General features: G+C 41.5%; 1 protein-coding gene across 5 annotated transcripts in view; it reads right to left on the bottom strand.

Annotated features, from left to right (window-relative positions):
• The window catches only part of Dennd1b (DENN domain containing 1B), a 168,983-nt gene that overhangs the window by 113,039 nt on the left and 35,677 nt on the right, over positions 1-20,267 (bottom strand). For 4 of the 5 annotated variants that reach the window (XM_048357390.1, XM_048357395.1, XM_048357391.1 and 1 more), the window contains exon 3: positions 9,955-9,998. The exons of the other annotated variant lie outside the window; for it this stretch is intronic. In XM_048357390.1, the coding sequence (XP_048213347.1) occupies positions 9,955-9,998 (44 nt within the window). The remainder of the gene's footprint in view (positions 1-9,954; positions 9,999-20,267) is intronic. 5 annotated transcript variants of the gene reach the window in all.

Raw genomic sequence — 20,267 nt, 5'->3', positions numbered from 1 at the left:
TCAGACCAAGGTTGTATCAGCAGTAAACAGTGCCAGAGTCAACAGGCAATGAGGTTAAGCAATGGACTAACAAAGAGTTGAGGACACTTCAGGCCCAGTATTGGGAATCTGTAGACAGATTAAAGCTGTCTATACTAGTGGTCAGATAGAAAGCTCACCTTCAGATGAGAAACACCTAAGGTCACTTGTCGCATTCACTGAACACTGTATTTGCTGACCTTTATTAGGCTTTTTACGCCCCCACCCCCACCCCAATTTAAAACTGAAACTAAATACTCAGTAATTAAAATAAAACCTTACTCTGGTTTGATTTAGTCAACAAATTGGGCTAAAAAGAATCTTAATAATCCAGGAGCTCTGTTTGATGTTCTGTATTTTCTTAATTTACACAGATTTTTCTATCATAATTCTGACGCTCAAAATTTTAAATTTGAAGTCCCAAGTGAGTTAAACGTGTGTTTCCTAAAATTCTAAATAGAAATGGTGTGAGCTCCTATGCAGGGAACTTCCTCTGTGGGGCCATTACAGAACACCCCCTCTGGAAATGAGAGTCTCCTTCCTGCTTCCCGCTGATGTAATCTTTGGCTTCTTGCTGTGATTCTAAAGGAGGCGCCAATTTTGTTCTTAGTTCTGGGAATGGAGAACCCTGCCCATTGGAAACTGAAATCGAAACACTGGTTCTTTTTACAGAAAGAAAGCCACCAACAGCCACGGGCCGGGGTGACCCCCAGTCTGGCCCATTCTGGTACAAGTGACCTTAAAGGGAAATCACAATTTCCTGGGTCTCGGGTAAAGGATTCCACTCCAGGACTAAGAAATTAGAACCATTTTTTTGTTTTTTTTCATCAACTTTCTCAGCTAAGCACTAGCATTTTTTCCCTAAATCATCTCAAAACTTCTACTTAACCTTTAGGTAACATTGTTTTGTTGGATTGTGTGAACGATAAGAGGTAGAAAATAGCAGTGAGTTATTTAGAAGATCAGATGGGGGCGAATGCTGTAGTTTCATTTGCCCTTTCTGCTCCTTGGCAATACCGAGTGCCTGGCCCCCACAGCGCATGCATGTGTCACCTTTCTAGCACCTTCCTCAGCTGGCTGCTGCCAGAGAGCTCCCAGCGCCACGGCCAGGCTTTTCTCCATTCCCCACGCGCGGCTTGTTTGCAGTGTCACTTCAGTGGGTATTTCGGTATCCCACTCATGGGGGATTCATAAAGGAAAGTGCCCTGCCCTTGATCTAGGCAAAGCACGGCTACTGGCTAACTCTCGTGCATCTTCTGTGTCCATTTCCTGTGCAGCCCTTTCTCCAGAAGCCTTCTCCACTGGGGCTTCCCAGGGTCATCTTCAGCCCTCCCCGTGGGAATCTCCTCTCGACATTTATGTATGGTGGACAAAAGCCTGGGCTCTCCTGCCACAAAGTGAGGGTCAGGACGCAGTTCAGCAAGCTAACAGCTGTGTACAATCATTCATGCAACTTCCGCTCTGCTTCAATGTCCCTAAATCTGTGTACATAACATGGGTTTACTGAGAATTAGATGAGTTAATACAGGCAATACAAACAGCCCTCAACACAATGCCTACACTGTGAAATGATTCAGCAAATAGGGGCCCTTATTATTCAGCAACAGAGTCGAATAAATAGTTAAAAGCAGCACTGAGGCCAGACTGGTTTGGTTCAAAACAGTCTTCTGAGGGGGCTGGGGATATAGCCTAGTGGCAAGAGTGCCTGCCTCGGTATACCGAGGCCCTAGGTTCGATTCCCCAGCACCACATATACAGAAAACGGCCAGAAGTGGCGCTGTGGCTCAAGTGGCAGAGTGCTAGCCTTGAGCGGGAAGAAGCCAGGGACAGTGCTTAGGCCCTGAGTCCAAGGCCCAGGACTGGCCAAAAAAAAAAAAAAAACAGTCTTCTGTCACATGAAACTGGGGGGGGGGGCGCCTTTGGGAAGATGACTTGCCATCTCTGAGCCTTGGATTCCTTATTGATACAGTGATATAATGAGCAAGTACATAGGAGACTTCCAGCGACATGGGCATGAATTAGCAAGTGCCAAATGCAGGGACCAGCACCAAAAGAGGTCTTGGTATCTCAGATGCCAGCGTCTCCGCAGAGCTCTATTTTATTTTTCTTTTGCAGTTACTAACTTGATATTTTACCCAGAATACTTGACCAAGTGAAACGTTTGGTCTAAAGCTTATGATGCCCTTAAAACTTTATTTTTCCCTTAATGCATTTCCACTTGCTAATCTTCTGATGTAGAAATGTCAGCCTTCCTTCACTCTGTACTTTCCAGAAGAACTCTCAATCGGTGCAGAAACAGAATTTGATAAAAATTGAAAGGACAAATGTAGTCAAAGTACCTGATTTGCATATATAAAAACAGAACAATAGAACCCTGAAATTGTGAAGAAGAATGATAGAGGGGGTGTGCTTGATGGGGCTGTGTCCTACATATGTGCGGAAATGTCACAGTGACACCCCTCCTGGTGCAACTAACGCAATCACTTCAAAAGAATAAAGAACACACATGAAAATCCCAGCCTCCATCAGGATCCATCATGAAAAACTGAAGCCTCTTCCTCTAAGATGGGAAACAGGCCAACTTATTCAAGCCCATCCCACACAGCGGAACAAGTCTGCGTCAAGGCAACTAGGTAAGGGAAAGAAATAAAAGGCATTCAAAGTGGGAGAAAAACCAAAACAAAACAGAAAACTATTCCTATTTGCAGGTGACATGCAGAAGGCCCTAAAAACAACATGGATAAACCCGAGGGGCACAATGCTTCGTGCAGCACACACTTGCCTCATTCCACACAGAGGAGGCATCTGAAACTGATCACCATCGCAGAAAGTCAAGTGATCTACTAAGGATCTAGGGAGAGAGGCAAAGAGGGGCCGAAGTCTGGTTCTTCAAGATGAGTGAGGTACGAGGCTGGCTGGGCTATACCCTTAGCATCTGACTTCGAAGATGGAGCTCACGGATTTGTTCTTGCACAATAAGGAGGAAGAGGAAAACCCACATCCACTCCCCCATCTCCTTCCTCTTTGTCTTTCCCTAGAGCCAGCTCTCCCCCTTTTGAACAGCAGAGGCCTTCTAAGTATTCCCCATGTGTCAAAGATGTTCCCTTCCTGCTGTTCATTTAAAAAAATAATTGGAAATCCTCTCACGTGTGCTTATTTACTTCCTCTAGGTACACACCAAGGAATGCCTGCAAAGCTTCTTGTACTCTAGTCCATTTATTTACCTCTGTAACACCAGCTTTCCAATGTTTCACACTCTGATCACTCTGGACTAGCCGCTATTTAAACAATCTCTTGTGCTCTAATTTCTTATTTTATTATCCCCATGCATCACGGTTCTCAGGAGTTAGTATTACTCTTTTCTCTTCAAATCCCACAGCCTATAAATAACCAAAGCATGATGTTTCCCAGGTTTAACTTCACAGAAAACCAAGTGGAAGTTTTAAGCTACTGAATTCTACAATACAAATCATATTAAACAATCCTATCTGACCAGCTCGAGTCTACAGAGAAAAGGAGAAGTCAGATGTATCGTCCATCTCCTAGGAAACAAATACTTTCTGAATGTCAGAGTGCGGTAACAAACTGAACTTTCTCACTGTGGATCTGGAGAGCCAGGCTGGGATTTACAGTGTTTCCTGAGAGCCTGGCTTCACTGTAAGCCCCACCTGTGTAAGCTGCCTTACACAGGCGGTCTGGCATCCCCATTCTCTCCCCAACTCCAGGCAGAGGTTTCCCACTTCCTGGAAGACAATTCTACCACAACACCTGGCAAATCCAAGATTGAAATTCTCCTAGAAACTATGATCCTCCTTCCAGTGTCTTATTGCTAACTGCCATGCTAACTTTTTCCTGGTCTTGCTTTTCCCTAACTTTGGGATCCGGGAACCATCTTCCTTTTCTTTGTGTATAAACCACATGACTCCAGTGTCCACATTTTATGAAAATGACCACAAGACTGCATTGCTGAAGTTTTTCCGCCCCCCCACTAGGCAAACAGACTAAGGATCAAACTCCATATAAAGCAGGACAAGCTGCAGTCACCAGTTATCCAGAAAAATCCAAACAGATGAACATTTAACGGTACATCTGAATACTGAAGTTTTAAAAAAGGAACAGAATCATCTCTCTTTTAAATAACATAGCCGTTATCGCAATTAAAGTGTTTTGTAATATAACAACCACGACATACAGCTTTTTAAATTAGGCTTATTTGAAGAAGGTCCTTCTGAAAACCTTCCCATGAAATAGTGCTCCTAGTATTACATTTTTTTTAAGGTTGAAAATGTTGAACATGTGCAGCGTCTATTAAAATGCACATAATTTAGCTAAATGTATCCAATAGTAATGCTATTCATCCGGACCCCGCGAGGGAGCGAGCTCTCCCTCGGCAGAGTGCGGCATTTGGGAAAGAAAGAGAAGCTTTGCCATGGTGGTTCGCACCATCTACCATCCCCTCCACACCACTTCCCCTGGTTTTCCTTTGAGGCCTGTTCTTTTTACCCGGGATCTCTTTTGAGATCCATCCCTATTTCCATCGTCCACACCGGCAGCTTCCTCCTGCGCTCCCCAGGGTAGACGAACCCCCCCCCCCCCTCCACCACCAGGGCTTACAACTGTCATTAAGCCTCCTAACAATCACAGGAGAACAAAAGACCGGGCGGGGAAGAAGCGGCTGCGGCCATATGTTCATCAAGTCCAATACTTACAGCCACTTCCAAAGAGTTTCCAAGTTTAAAATGTTTAATAGCCAAGTGTCTTCTGATGCTGCCCAACTGTGTTTCAAGCCTGCATTTTAAACACTGAGGCGCAATCTCTCAACACACCTCTCTTAAAAATCTTATCTGCCAATATCGTGTACTAAGGAGGGGAAAGAAAATAGAAACCACCCCACACAAAGGTGAAATGGAAAAACACAGTGACTTGTTCTTCTAGCTCCCAAACCCAAGTCTCCATAAAGGCTTTAAAAAAAGAAATTTACAAAAAAAAAAAAAAAAGTCCTTTTGAAAACAGGTTACAGTTACAATAAGCACATGAACGCATTCATACTCCATGTGAATTAATGAGTGTATGCCAGGGTGAAGACTTCATTTCCATAGCATAACGTAGCAGCGGAACACTTACTGCCTCCACCCTTTCACCGTTAGCTACTCGTAATCTCTTTTCAAACTAAAAGAAAGACTTTAAACTGTAAAAGTCTGAACCGTCACAGAGACATTCCCATAATAGGGTGTTTGGCTGGTTTTCTTCTGCGTGAGACCTGCACACATTCCATTACCTTGGAAAATACATCTTTCCACTGTTTATAGAATGAAAGCCCCATTTCCCATGTGCTTCTTTTCATCTGTGTCCTGTGGTACTGTTAGATTTCTACATGTTTCTACAGGTCTTACAGATTGGGTCTAAATCATTTCAGAGAAATTTTTGAAAAGTTCACTGACTTGAATAAATACAAAAATGGGACCTCACTAAAGTAAGCTTTTGATCACTCAACAGAAAAAGAATACTGTTAGTCAGGGCTTTTCAAACATAATTTTCTCTACGACATTTAAAAACGAGCTTTTCAAGAGGCATTTGGTAAAATATAGGACCTCGGCCATAAAACACAATTTTATACTATCAACTGTTTTTTCCAAGCAAGTTTCCTCACTTGACACAATCGTGTACAATGATAATCTTACAAAATATGAAAGAAGCATGTATGAAAAATAAGAATGTGACTATGTCTCCAATGATCTTCCCAACACAGTTGCTGCAAAGGGAAACAAATCTCCACATGGAGGTGGGCACATGAAATTGTAGCCATGAGCCTGATTTTAGATTTTATTCTTATGCATTTTCCTATGTGTACATAATAATACATAATACTTTGAATCGCCATTCTTCTTTTCTATATACAGACAACTTAGCAAACCATAATGTAAATACTTGCCACGTAGCAGTCTGAAAATGGATATTTAAGATTATTAAAATAGGCCACTGAAAAAAGTTTTAAATATGAAATATGGTAAGCCTCTTACATTTACCCACTATCTTTCTTTACAATATTTCATCAAAAATTAAATCAATCTGCCTTAGAAATGTGTTCACATAGAATATATATATATATGTGTGTATGTGTGTGTGTTCACGTATATACATGTGTATATGTACACACACTCTGAAGAGGTAAAAACCAATTTGCTCTCACCTAAAAACAAACCATTGAAGATACTTCATTCTTTCCATATGGAAAAGCAATAATTAACATAGAATGCATTTGACTATCTTTTTACCAGTCTGATACAATCAACTGGTCTTTTTTTTTTTTTTCCAGTCCTGGGCCTTGGACTCGGCCTAAGCACTGTCCCTGGCTTCTTTTTGCTCAAGGCTAGCACTCTGCCACTTGAGCCACAGTGCCACTTCTGTATATGTGGTGCTGGGGAATTGAACCCAGGACCTCATGTATACGAGGCGAGCACTCTTGCCACTAGGCCATATCCCACCCCCCTTCAACTGGTCATTTTAAATGACAGAAGAATAAAGCCCCAGAAAGATAACAGAAAAAAAATTAATGAACAAATGAAAGGAAGAAAGAAGGGAGAAAGGAAAGAAGAAGGAAGAAAGGCAGGGAGAAAAGGAAGGAGAGAGCAGGAGGCAGGGAGGGAAGGAAGGAAGAAAGTCATTAAAGAATTCATTTTTGCCAGACTCAGTAGGTCACATCTATAATCCTAGCTGCTCCAGAGGCTGAGATGTGAATATCATCGCTTGAAGCTGGCCCAGGAAATGAGACTCTTACCTCCAAGGAACTAGCAAAATGCCAGAAGTGGAGGTGTGGCTCAAATGTTAGAGCACCAGCCTTGAGCAAGTGCCCAACAACAGCAGGAGTCCCTGAGTTCAATCCCCAGTACTGGCACACACACGACCACACACACACACGACCACACACATGCACACACACATGCACACATACATGCACATGTACACACACGGATGCGCGCACACACACAAAGGAATTAATTTTCAAACTGACAAAGGAGAAACAGAATAGGAACGACAAGTAAGGAGACGATAAGCCACCCAAAGCAACAAGACCTGAGGAAAGGCAGCAGGAGCAGGGGATGGAGGGAACACAGTCCCCCGGTTCCTTTCCTGACCTCCTCCTCCAGCGCTAGACACGGACCTCCCCTCTGACCTACGGAAAACCCTGCGAGGCCACCCCGGAGTTGTTCATGGCAGAGGACTCTAGTGTGGTGGCAAACAGCATTCAGACACCTGACCAGGTGACGCTGCAGCCTGAATCCACATGAAGTCTTCAACCGAAAGGCAACCATCTAAAATCCCTAGTTTCAAATCATGAGATAATTCTGTCATCCTGTCTTTCCTGCAGAATACGGTAGTGTCGCACTCGGTGACCCTGACTGGGTCTAGACGCCCTTCCCTTCTGTTTGAAGAGTCCACCATGAGGAACCACCTCGGGGGTTCAAAGAAGGAAGGATCACAATCTCCTTCCGGCCCAGCTGCCCCGGCTGGAGGCTGAGCCTGGGCAGGTGCACCTCGCCAAGCCCAGGGCCGCCGCACCGGGGAAAAGACACCCACGGAACACTGTGTTAAGGTCTTAAGACAGAGAAAGCTCTATGACGACAGCTTGGGTTACATTCGTTCCGTTTTTACAAGTTTTTTCATACTTGATATAAGTAATAATCAAAAGTAAATGTTTAAAGTCTTTAAAAATATTGTTATTTTTCTAAGTTGAATCAACTTTCCTCTCCTTCTGTTCCACCTGCTTGGTATACTTAGACCTCAGTATATCACCAAAACGTACTCTATGAGGCTGCCTGCCTCTAACTGTGAAAGAAACTTGCTCTCTTGTTAGTATGAAACGGTTTTCCATTTCTGAAGGTTATCAATAACTGATTATAAACTCACAAATCAAAGAATCCGCTCTAATGGGATTATAAAAAAGAAAGATGCATAAAATGAATATCCCTAAAAGTGCTATAAAGGTAAGGAAACTGAATGAATATTTTAAATGAGCTATGCTTCCCAAATAATTCTTAGTGAACTCAGATTCATATTGAAAAGACAAGTCCTTCGCTGACCTCAAGCTGTACGATTTGGGTTTAATTTTTTTTTTAAAGTGCCCTCTTATCTAAAAATGTTAATTCAGTATAACCAACATTTTACTCTATTATTCTAGAGTTTGTTTTTCATACGTGAGTGTATGTTCCCGAATTATGACACACTATTTCAGTTTTATAAAATGTAAATTTCGGCCAGCTGCCAGTGGCCCACACCTGTAGCCCATAACTACTCAAGACGCTGACGTCAAGGGGAGCATGGTTTCCAGGCCAACCAGAGCAAAGGCTGCACAAGACCCCATCCACCCCAGCAGAGCCGGGCAAGGCGGAAGCTCCTGTCATCCCGGGTAAAGGGGCTCAGATTAAGAGATTCGCCGTTTCAGATGATCCCAGGCAAAGAACGTTCTTAAGACTCCATCTTAATAGAAAAATCCGGGTGTGGTGGCACATAACTGTCATCCAGGTAGAGTAGAAACAGGAGGATAGTTCAGGTCAGCAAGGGTCCCGCTCTCCCCCCCCCCCCCCAAAAAAAAATTGAGACCTTCATCTTAAAAGTAATCTGAGAAAAAGTGCTAGGGGCATGGTGCAAACAGTAAGTTGATGCCTCATAAGCAGGAAGCTCTGAGTTCAACACCAGTACTGCCCATATTAATTATTATTATATTACTATTAAATAAAGTGCAAATTTCCATTCACATGTTGGCTGCTCAGGTTAAAAAGTATAATAACCATGAGTGTTTAAGACTACACAGACAATGATAATATCAAAAGAATACAATCAGGGGGCTGGGGATATAGCCTAGTGGCAAGAGTGCCTGCCTCGGATACATGAGGCCCTAGGTTCGATTCCCCAGCACCACATATACAGAAATCGGCCAGAAGCGGCGCTGTGGCTCAAGTGGCAGAATGCTAGCCTTGAGCGGGAAGAAGCCAGGGACAGTGCTCAGGCCCTGAGTCCAAGGCCCAGGACTGGCCAAAAAAAAAGAATACAATCTGATATATTCTTTCGTCTTTCAAAGAAAACATTTGGTGCTCAAACAAATGAAAAGAATGTATTTTCCCTGATGATTTTAGCCTATAACTGTGTGCAGTTCCATGTTCTGTATACAATAATGCCTGATGGTTGTTCTACGTGGTTTAGGAAGAATATCTGAGTTCATAATTTAAGAAGGACAAAAACCTCCAGGTATCAATGCCCTTCATTTTAAATCATGAAGAAGTTTCCATTAACCAAATCTGTTTTATGTCCGTAAAGCAGAAAAAAAATGTTAATGTTGCATATGCAAATTTTTCTTCCTTGCTTCAAACCTCGGGGCTCCTTTCTATTCTTGAGACTTACTGATGCTGAAGGCTTCTTCGCATGCACAGCTATGTAAGCTTATGGCACTGGAAATGACAGGTGACAAATTTGAAAAGACAGATTCATTTGACAGTGGCAACCATACATTCATTGCGCCTTAACACAAATCAATGTGGTAGAGACGATGATTAAATTAGTTTTGATCTTCATACCTCTGAAACGTTTTAGAGGCTTAGTATATCCTTAAATATAAGAATACAGAGAAAACAGAATACTACATTATGTCTTGTTTGGTAACATGTGACTCTGAAAGAAGCTATGAAAACTGTCAAAAATCCAGTCCCCCTAATTTTCATGGCCTTGCATCCTCTGTTGACTGGCCAGTGTCTTTGCTTACAACATGATGATCTTCTTCACAAGTATATACTATTCCACAAGTGTGTACTTTCTTTCCCTCATGGTTGATCAAGAAAAGTAATTACAGCTGTCCATGTGCAAAAGTAGCAGCAGCAGTTAGCAGTAGTAATAATCATGATATTCCAACTTAAAAGTTTTTTGTAATTATGTGTTCCCAACCTGGTCTCCAAAGTCCTCTGGAAATTTCCACAATACCACAGGATCTGCAAATAATGGACACATCGTTAAAAAGAGACAGAGAATGACACTGAAAGCCACAGTGTGCTAAAATACTCTCAAGCATCAAGATGCTTTCCTCGTAATGTCTAAGTTGTCCATTAAAGACAGAAACATAGTTGACCGGGTCACTCATTTCCGTTATAAAATTAAATACTTTGATTTTTAAGGGTTTCAGTGATCTATGAAATGAGGTCAAATGGAACTAATAAATTGGTCGCATTCTTAAAAATCATTTTACTTACTATTTTTTTTGTTGTTGTTGCCAGTCCTGGAGCTTGAACTCAAGGCCTGAGCACTGTCCCTGGTTTCCTTTTGCTCAAGGCTAGCACTCTGCCACTTGAGCCACAGCGCCATTTCCAGCTTTTTTTTTTTAATGTTTATGTGGTGCTGAGGAATGGAACCCAGGCCTTTATGCATGCTAGGCAAGCACTCGACCACTAAGCCACATTCCCAGCCCACTAACTTACTTTTTAAAGATTACCAAAGCTAAATAAAGAAGGCTATCCAGAATTTGCTTGCTGCTGCTGCTGCTGTTGTTGTTTGTGGCCCTGGGGTTTGAACTCGGGGGCTCATACTTGCTAGTCAAGGTCTGTAACAATTGAGCCAATCTGCCAGCCCTAGCTCACTTCTGAATTTTGAACTTTGAATTTGCTATTTTTACTATACTCACAAAAAAGGACTGTTTTTAACTTTAACTAAAAATGTAAATACATATTCAAATACAGTTCTCAGGAAATGTACCAAAACATCACCTTAACTTTCCACTTAAGATCCCAGTTAAGAAGTTATAAAATCAAGACGGGTGCTGGTGGTGGCTCACACCTGTAACCCTAGTTACTCAGAAGCTGAGATCTGAGGATCACAATTTAAAGCCGCCTCAAGCAGACAAATCCAAGAGACTCTTATCTCCAACTGATAAGCAAAATGCTGGAAGCGGAGCTGTGGCTCAAGGGGTAGAGTCCACCCTTGAGTGAAAAAGACAAAAGAGGGTTCCATGAAGCCCTGCGTTCAAGCCCCAGAATCAGCATACACAAAATAATGATAACAACAATAATTTATAAAAGCAAAAGGAAGGACAACAGTTCAAGCTAAACCTGTGTTAAAAAAATAATAAAAGACTTGATCTGAAAATTAAACTATAAAAACCAATAAAGAGGCATGAGTCCAGTGTATGAATGTTCATCTAACAATGCAGCAACCTGAGCTCAAATCTCAGTACCACTGAGAAAATAAAAGAATATATAAATAGGGTAACCATGATTGCAATTTGCAAGGTAGCTCAGAAGCTAAAACATGATTTTACAAATATTCACACCAGCTTTTATTTTCATTATCTCTGACTCAGTTTTTTCCTTTTACTTAGTATAATTCATTGAAGGGCTTAATTATAAGTAGAAGTAATAAATATTTTGGTCAGGTGATTTTTTAAAATTTATTTTTAAAAATCTGAACATTCCAAATGAGTTTTAAAAGTTTTGACTGAATACAGTTGATTAATATTATTTAGGTTTAAAAAAAAAACACAAACTACCAGGGGCCAGTGGCTCATGCCTGTTATCTACTTAGGAGACTGAAATCTGAGGATCGTGGTTCAAAGCCAGCCCTAGCAGGAAAGTCCATGAGACTCATATCTCCAACTAACTGCCAGGAAACTGGAAGTGGAGCTGTGGCTCAAAGTGCTGGTGGCAAGCTTGCCTAGAGTGCAAAAGCTCAAAGACAGCACCCAGGCCCAGAGTTCAAGTCCCAAGGCCAGTATAAAACAAAAACATTACATGCAATGCACATACATCATTTAAAACACGTTATATTCAGTTAATCAATTATAAAAGTAATACCAAATGATTATGTCTCCAGGTAAATTATATACATAAATGTGAATTTCACTATCATGCAACAATCCTTAAACATGTCATACGGATAATTAGGCTCCCACTTCAGAATAACACATGTTTGTGTGGCAATCTTACCAAAGAGCTGACAGATGTGAACCTCCTAATATAATCTCAATGAACTATTAAAGAAAAGTTACTATGCTAACAAAGTGATACAAAGGCATATGGCCATAAAGAAAAATCACCATGGAAATAACAGAGACTAATCTTTTTTTTATACTTGATGTAATGAATGGGTTCCAATGAATATTTAAAATATCCTTTTATTCAGCCACAACTTTAGAGCCAGTTACCATTGGAGAAAATGGGTCTGCACGTTCCTTACAGCCCTATGGCTGGCCCTGGGGTCTCCCTGACAGCCTACAGCACTGAGCTAAGCAGGGCCTGACACCCCAGATCTCACCCTTCCTCCACCCCATCATTCCTTTATCCTAGACGCTCCTCTTTCAGGACAGTGAACATGTCTACATAGAGACACCGTGCCCTGGTGTAATCCCCTAGTGTAAAATATCCTATCTCTTTCATTAAATGAACTCTGTTCTTCAGTAGCACTGGGGAGTCTATTAGAATCCTGGGCGCTCACACTTTTAAGTGGATTAACTTAGTTACTGCTCAGGTGGTGATTACCCACATCTGGACACATCTTTGCAGCAACTTTTCACAAGAACTGCAAAGAAGAAACATGAGGGACCAGAGAAAAAGAATCCAATTTTGTAACTGTATGTGAACTCCGTCTTTTTTTGTTCCCTGAGGATTACTCGGGATACTCAATCGGACTTGGCAAAGCTATGCCAATTTTCTGCTAATTTTCTGGGTGAGAGGTTGAGAACTGCTGAGAAAGCTTCCAATGTCAAGCAGCAACTCAAGGCAGTCCACATCTTTATTAAGAAATGATAGCCGGAAAGAAACACGTGATGAAATGCTCATCATCCCAGGCCATAAAGGGAATGCAAATCAAAACGACTCTCACCCCAGTTAGTTTGGACAACCACCATGAATTTGAACAACAACTGTTGCCAAGGACGCAGAGGAAAAGGAGCCCTGCTGCACTTTTGGTGGGAATGTAAACTAGAAGAACCTTCTGGACAGTAGCCTGGAGGTTCCTCCAAAAGCTAAACATAGACCTTCCCTACCACCCAGCCAAACCACTCCTGGGCATCTACCTGAACATCCTGAGCCAGGATACTTGCACACCAATGTTCACTACTGCAGTATTCACAGTAACCAAGCTATGGACACAACCCAGAGGCTCCACACTAGATGAATGGATCCCCCAAAATGTGGTACCTACATACACAATGGAATTTTACACAGCCATGAGACACGAACAAGATAATGCCATCTGCAGGGAAATGGATGGACCAGGGACCTAAAACAAATCATGAGAAGTGAGCTAAGCCAAGCTCAGAGAGCTCTCTCATATGCAGAAACTAGATCTAAAATACCCCAGGACATGATAAATTAGACAGGCATTCACACACAGGGAGACCAGAGGAATACAAAGGTGCAATGTCTATGTGCCTCTGATCCTATAAAATAATATTTATTGAAATGAACGCTAGGAAATGGAAACAGAGGTTTTATCTTTGTTGTTTTTTGTTGTCTTTTCTGCTCATTTATCTGTCTTTGGGAGGGTAGGGGGGCATAGAAATGGAGGGACAAAGGGCAAACAAACATAGCAGTGGGTACTCACGATGTTGAAAATGAACTAAACAACTTGTGGGTGGAGATGGGAAGAAAAAAACTGAAAGAGAATGAGGGAAGTGGCAACACCGTCCAAAAAGAAATGTATTCTTTACCTGACTTATATAACTGTGGTCCCTTTGTACATCACCTTTATAACAACAGTAAAAAATTAAGAAAAAAATGCTAGCCAGGTGCCAGTGGCTCATGCCTAGAGTCCAAGCTCTCAGGGAGCTGAGAATGAGAAAAAAAAGTAAAGTCTTTGAGACTCTTATCTCCAATTACCCACCACAAAGCTGGAAATGGAGCTGTGGCTCAAATGGTAGAGCGCTAGTCTTGAGCAAAACAGCTGGGGACAGTTCCCAGGCCCTGAGTGCAAGTGCTAGGACAGGCATTAAAAAAAAGACAAAAAAGAAATGCTGCTGACCATCTAGGAAACAACCAAGCAGCTGAGTGTAACACACATCAGTTCATCTCTTATGTTAGTGCAAGGTAACAATGCTGCAATAAGCAAGTCCAGTAATTTTATGAAACCAGTCCATTCTTCAGGTGGTATTTAAAGCATTATTTGTACTTCTGTCACAGGACTCCTAGAACATGATTAAGGCTTGTCTGCTTAAGTAATTCAGTAATGCCTTCTTTCTCAGTAACCCTTATGAGAAATTAACAATTAAAGCAACCTAGAATAATACTGTGATCCTACTAAACCACAAAAAAGCACACAAGGAAAACATTCTAGCTTGCAGAATTAATAAAACTTACCTAATTCTGTGGAACTGAAAGATGAATGAAATACACAGTATTTTTAAAATTATGCGTTTGTAAAATGAATAATTCTGAGATTATATGTTTGGGGGAAAGGAGAATATAAAATCTCAGTATTTGGCCTGATGGTAGCTTTGGTGCTTGATTTACTTGTATTCTGTAGTTAGAAGTTTATGAGGAAGCAGGTGAAAGCAGAAGAGAGTTTGCTCAGTCACGTAGCTGGCTAATGTCAGCGACTTTAGCCTTCCTCAATAGAGAAGGAAGGGGCACCAATTTGAAAGACCTTCCAATAATCAATACAGTTTTGTGGCCCTCTTAACTTAAGCTCAATTTATTTCATTCAAAAACCTACGCATACTAATGAACCAGGAAACCTCCCTGCCCAGCAACACACACACACACACACACACACACACACACACACACACACACACGGGCAGAAATGTCAGAGGTCTGTCTAGTTCCTCCTGTGGGCAGGAACGTTTGAACTCAGCCTAAGCTGCCACTGACAATCGCTGCAAGCCACGTTTGCTAATGACAGAACGATGGTGCCTTTTGAACCGAAATGAGCAAAAACCATTCAAGAAAATGCTTAGGTTTTGGTGTGAAAAATGTGTGATCGTCATTCTTTCACCTGTGGAGATAACCATGGATGGAAAACAGGGCTTGAAGCATTTTCAAGTCCTGAAATAAAATAGAATATGGGTCACAATACTATGAGGAAGAAGTGTACGGGAACACAGGGAGAGCAAACCCTATTTACAGCCAATGAAAGACCATGAGGAAAGGACCCGCACGCTGACACGTTCCACAGGCAAAGGCTGATGCAGGCTACCAAGAGGACAGCAGAGAACATTCTAGACTGGGAAAACAAATGCGCATGAAATCTTAAGATAAAGAAAAGCAGAATACACTTTAGACACCGAAAACAGATCTAGAAGCCAAAGTGGGAAATAATGCATGCAAGACTTAGGTGCGGGAGGAAGGTGACACTCAGTAGACTCCCCAAGGAAGGCCGGACAAGGCGGAAGGAAGACCGTGGAGACGACGCTGCGTAGATGTGAGTTTTTTCTTTATGACTGGTGCAGGTTAGAGCCTGCCGATGGGAGGTGATGAGCTAACAAGAGCAGGCACAGGGTGGACTCTTGATCTAGACAATGAGAAGAGCCTTGGGTGGAAGCCGGGGCCGAGCTGCCATAAGAAAGAAAAGGAGCACAGACATGACCCGAAGTCAAGTTGCGGAAGGTGAGGTGCAGGGACGCCAGGCCAGGCCGAGAGCTCAGGCCAGGCGCTCGCTCGTCCACGGTGTGCGGAGCGACAACAAAGCAGCCTTCCCCAGGGTGCAGCAGGCACAGATGGAGGAGAGAGAGGGACTCAGCCAAGGTTGCGGGCGCTCGAGGTCCGGCGCGACGGGAAGGGGCCTGAAACACCAGTCCGCTCACAGAGACAAATGACTCCTCCAAAGCTAATCAAAAGGAAGTGGATTTTTTTTCCCCTTAAACTCTCTGAACGCTGCATGTTTTTCCAAACCACATATATTAAAAATGTATTGTTGATGGAATATCTACCCATACTGGAAGGCAGTAGGATTTAGTGACGACGTAAAATTAATAAGCAGCAGCACGGGTAGAATTATACATTGAGTCAGGCCACGTTCCGGCTTCCTCCCTAACGAGACCCAATGCTTTCTGCTGGTGACCAGAGATGGGCACAGAAAAGAGCAAATTAAAACTTCCTCGCCTCCTCCTTCCCTCCAACTCCAGGCTGCTGCGAAATAACAGACTCATCTATTTATCCCAGAGCACCCCACAAATATCCTTACGTGAAAAAGATTAAAACCTGTAATTAGATAACTAGGGTTAAAATCAAATCATCATTTTCTTACATCTGACAGAATAGTTTCCACACCCATTAATTACTGTAATTTTATACTAAGGCTGCCTGAAAGGGGCGGGGGGGGGGGGGGGGAGGGAGATAGGGGAGGATAAGGGACAATTTAAGGAGGAGGCCCCTTCTTCATAGGGCTTCTAGAAGCCAAAGGCCCAGGAAAGCAACACCTTGCCATTTTTCCTTAGCATGTGACCCAGAATAAAACCCTTGCTTTTTTTGGGGGGGGGGGCAGAGGGGGGGAGTTGTTTTTAGGTTTCTGTTTGCTTGCTTGCTTTTCTCATTGGTCGTTGTTTTGGGATTGCTGTACCTTTCCCCCTGCATTGTAAGTTTGTCTTGTAAGTTTTTGTCTTGTTTGGTAAGTTTATCCATTTTACTGAAGGTAAGAGAGGAGCACAGAAATGGCGGGACAAACGGTGAACAAGTGCAGCAGTGATACTCACAAGATGTTACATTGGAAATGAACCACACAACCTGAGGAACGGTAGGAGAGGAGAAGCAGGAGAGAGGGAGGGAAGGGGAGACATTGCCCCCAAAGAAACGTACTCATTACCTGACTTAGGTAATGGTCACCCCTTTGCACATCACCTTTACAATAATATAAAATATTTTTTAAAACACATACACACACAGAAAAAAAACACATACTTACAGCAATGGGGAGGGGGGAGATAATTCACGCTAATAAGGTAGTCATAAAAAGTCTATTGATTCCTCTCCCACCAACCCCCAATATTATGGATTATAGAAAGTCATTTTAAGATCACAAGCAACAGTAAACACGGAAACAATCTCATCATTGGAAAGTCTTAAATGCAGATGGCACCTACTCTTTTTCAGTAATTATTTTATTGTTGTCATAGAGATGATGTACAGAGGGGTTAGAGTTACCAAAGTCTTAGGACTTTGTTTTAGGACAATGTCACCTGTCATCCATTTTTACTAAAGCACTGTATAATCCAACACCTGTACGAATTATTTTAAAGTGAACATAACAGACGGACCTAATAGTGACCGTGATGGAGCATCACAGTTGGAATGTCACACTATACCCCATAAGGTGTATGTTCAAACACTATGTCTTAATTAAAATACATATATATATATATATATATTTTTTTTTTTACAAAATACATTCAGAAAAAAAGGGGTTAGAGGCATGGCTCATTTGGCAAAGCATCAGCCAATGAATGAGTCCTACTCTTGAACACACACATACACACACACATACACACACACAGGAGAATGGGGAAGGAGTAACATTGACCCAGAAGCATTGTACTCATTACCTGCCTTATGGAATTTTAACCTCTTTGTACATTACTAATTAAAAAAAGCAAAACACTCATGAGATTATAGAACTTTAGTCTTCTTAAAGATCTAGACTGGTAGTTCTCAAACTTCAGCAACAATAGAGAAAGCCCGCAACACGGAGCTCACTGGGTGCTGCTCCAAAGGGGTTCCACGGGCCCAGCTGTGAGTCACTGCCCTCCCAGCAAGTTCCCAGGCCACCTGGAGAGCTCCAGCACAGACCACAAGCCTCCCACACGACAATCATTACGCACCGCACGTCCAGCAACAGTGATTGACTGTAAGTGTGCTTTAGACTAGAACAATAAGGAAATCGGAACTCCCTTTATTACTATGTACATATGTATTAAATAGTGTGTATATATCTAAATAAGTGTATGTAACGGGTATCACATTTCATACACATGTAGGTAACAGATGTGTCTTCATGAACCTAGCAAAGGGACAACACCATGTCCATCACAGCAGGAAATATTTTAAAATCTTCCCAAGGCAAATGAGCACTACTATTGTATTTCTACATCCCAATGGAAACCCTTTTATTTCAAAACTTAATATTTTTCTCCAGAGGGACACTGTCAATGAAGGATCCGCTGAGGAGAACTCCTGTACACACAGGCAAACATGCCAGCCTTCCTCTACAGCCGCAGGTGCTCTATGTGCTCCCTGGCAATCCAGGGTAAACAAGAGGACACTTCCTATACCTCACCAGCTTCAACAGGTCACAAAATACTCTTTTTGCTGTGCTTTCTCGGAATGCTTTCTTTCATTTAATTGAAGTACTTTATTCCCATTTCCATAACCAAACACACAAATGCGCAGAAAGGATATCTGTAAATATAAAAACATTGAGGGCTACTCTTTCCTTTTAATTCATTCATTCCATTTCATTCAATCACTGGTACTTCCAATAAAAGCTTCATTATATGTATACCAAAATCTTAGAATTACCTGAATGAGATGATTTTATTATTTTTAATTGTTTTTCCATCCTAAAAATGGAAAGGTTATATTGTATCCTGAATCTTGAGGTAGAAATATTGAAGCCAACATCAGAACTCAGACAGCCCTTTTCCTAACAAACATCCTTTTAGAAAGCAGACATGCTACAAAAAGAAATTGTTCTACTTTGTTGACCTTTACTTGTTTATTCACTGGACAGTATTTTAAAGTACATTGACAAGTAGAAAGTTCCTTGGTTATATACAAGAAGTTATTTTCCACAAACCAAATATTTAAATTGTGTTTTGAAAAACAATGATGTAAACCCTGTAGATGGTTTCAAAACAATATTTGGAAATTTGAAAGTGAAGAAACTTAGAACTACTAACACTACAGTACTCAAATACTGAGTCTTGAATTAATATAATTCTTTCATTAATAAGTTTGAGTTACAGATACCTCATGGAAGTGAAAATATTATTTCAAACGGTTTTGTGCAAGTTATAGAGACAGAGGTTAACACATCCATTCACTTCTTTACACAGAATCTATTTAAAATCAAAGGTAAGAAAGTTTTGGAAATTTGTCCATTTTATCACTCTTCTAAAAATATCCATCAGCCATGGTGCAAATGAAATCAATTAAGATGCGTGTCATTATCTACTGCGCCACCATTCCACGTGCACAACAGTTTGGGTCCTTTTTGTGCTCAAACCATAGCAACAATTTAATGGAGAATTCTTCCCTTTCCAACTGTTTCTTCCCGGAACGATGTAAAATTAGCATGGCCCTCAGAATCCTCCAATGAGCCCCCCCCCTTTATTTTTGCTCATTTATTAGCAAATTCTAACCATGGCAAGGAGAGCAGAACTTCAAAGAATCTTGAGAAAATAGAATCCCATCCATAGCGTGTAAGACATGTCACTCTGCTACTTCCACTCCTTTTAAACAAGACCTATTATAATAAAATGAAAACCCCTCATCAATCACCTGATAGAGTAATTCCAAACTTAACCAAACAGGGCTAATGGGTGAGAATTGAATTGAAAACACCTTGACAAAGAAAGCAATTTCTTTTCTTCGCACTCCTCTGAAGCTGTGGGTGACCGCGGTAATCGAACCATCAACGGTGAGGGGCCATCTGTCCCAGGGGCCCTTCGTGAGCGTTAAAAAAAAAAAAATCAACAAGACAAAAAGGGAAAGAGATGCTGCACCACAGATGTTCAGTCCTGATTAGTGTACGACAGGAGCTTACAACTGAGAATCAATGTTTTGACGTTTTTCAGATACCAATCATTAAGAGCCAACACAAAAGTTTTTCTAAGAACACAGTAGAAGGGAAAAAAAAGAAAAGAAAGTGACTAGGTTGTTGCAGAAAAATGATCTGCCACACAAAACCTGATATTCCTTTTAGGAGATGGACTTGTTCAACAAATCCTTCAGCATTCGCTGATTCCCGTAAGGTAGAAAGAAGGCACCAGCCAGGCTTTTAGTCGGCACAGGACAGGTGGCAGTTTTTTATGTCTTTCTACAAATGTGATTAAATTTAAAAAAATACATTTTTATCCTATGTGCATTATACATAACTCTTTTCATGAACATAGAAGAAATGAGGGCTTAACACAAACAGGTAGAACTATACAACTAACTGAACCTCTTATGAAAGAGGATTCATTTTTATTAATACATTTAAGGTAATTTTCATATCATACCACAAAACAATTGTCTGGAAGTACAATCTGGGCTAAAGTCTTTGTGATCCTACATACAATG

This window comes from Perognathus longimembris, chromosome 11, assembly GCF_023159225.1.
Source record: "Perognathus longimembris pacificus isolate PPM17 chromosome 11, ASM2315922v1, whole genome shotgun sequence".
NCBI classification, from domain to species: domain Eukaryota; kingdom Metazoa; phylum Chordata; class Mammalia; order Rodentia; family Heteromyidae; genus Perognathus; species Perognathus longimembris.
Note: the sequence above shows the minus strand (reverse complement) of the source record. Positions and strands in the feature narration are given on the sequence as shown.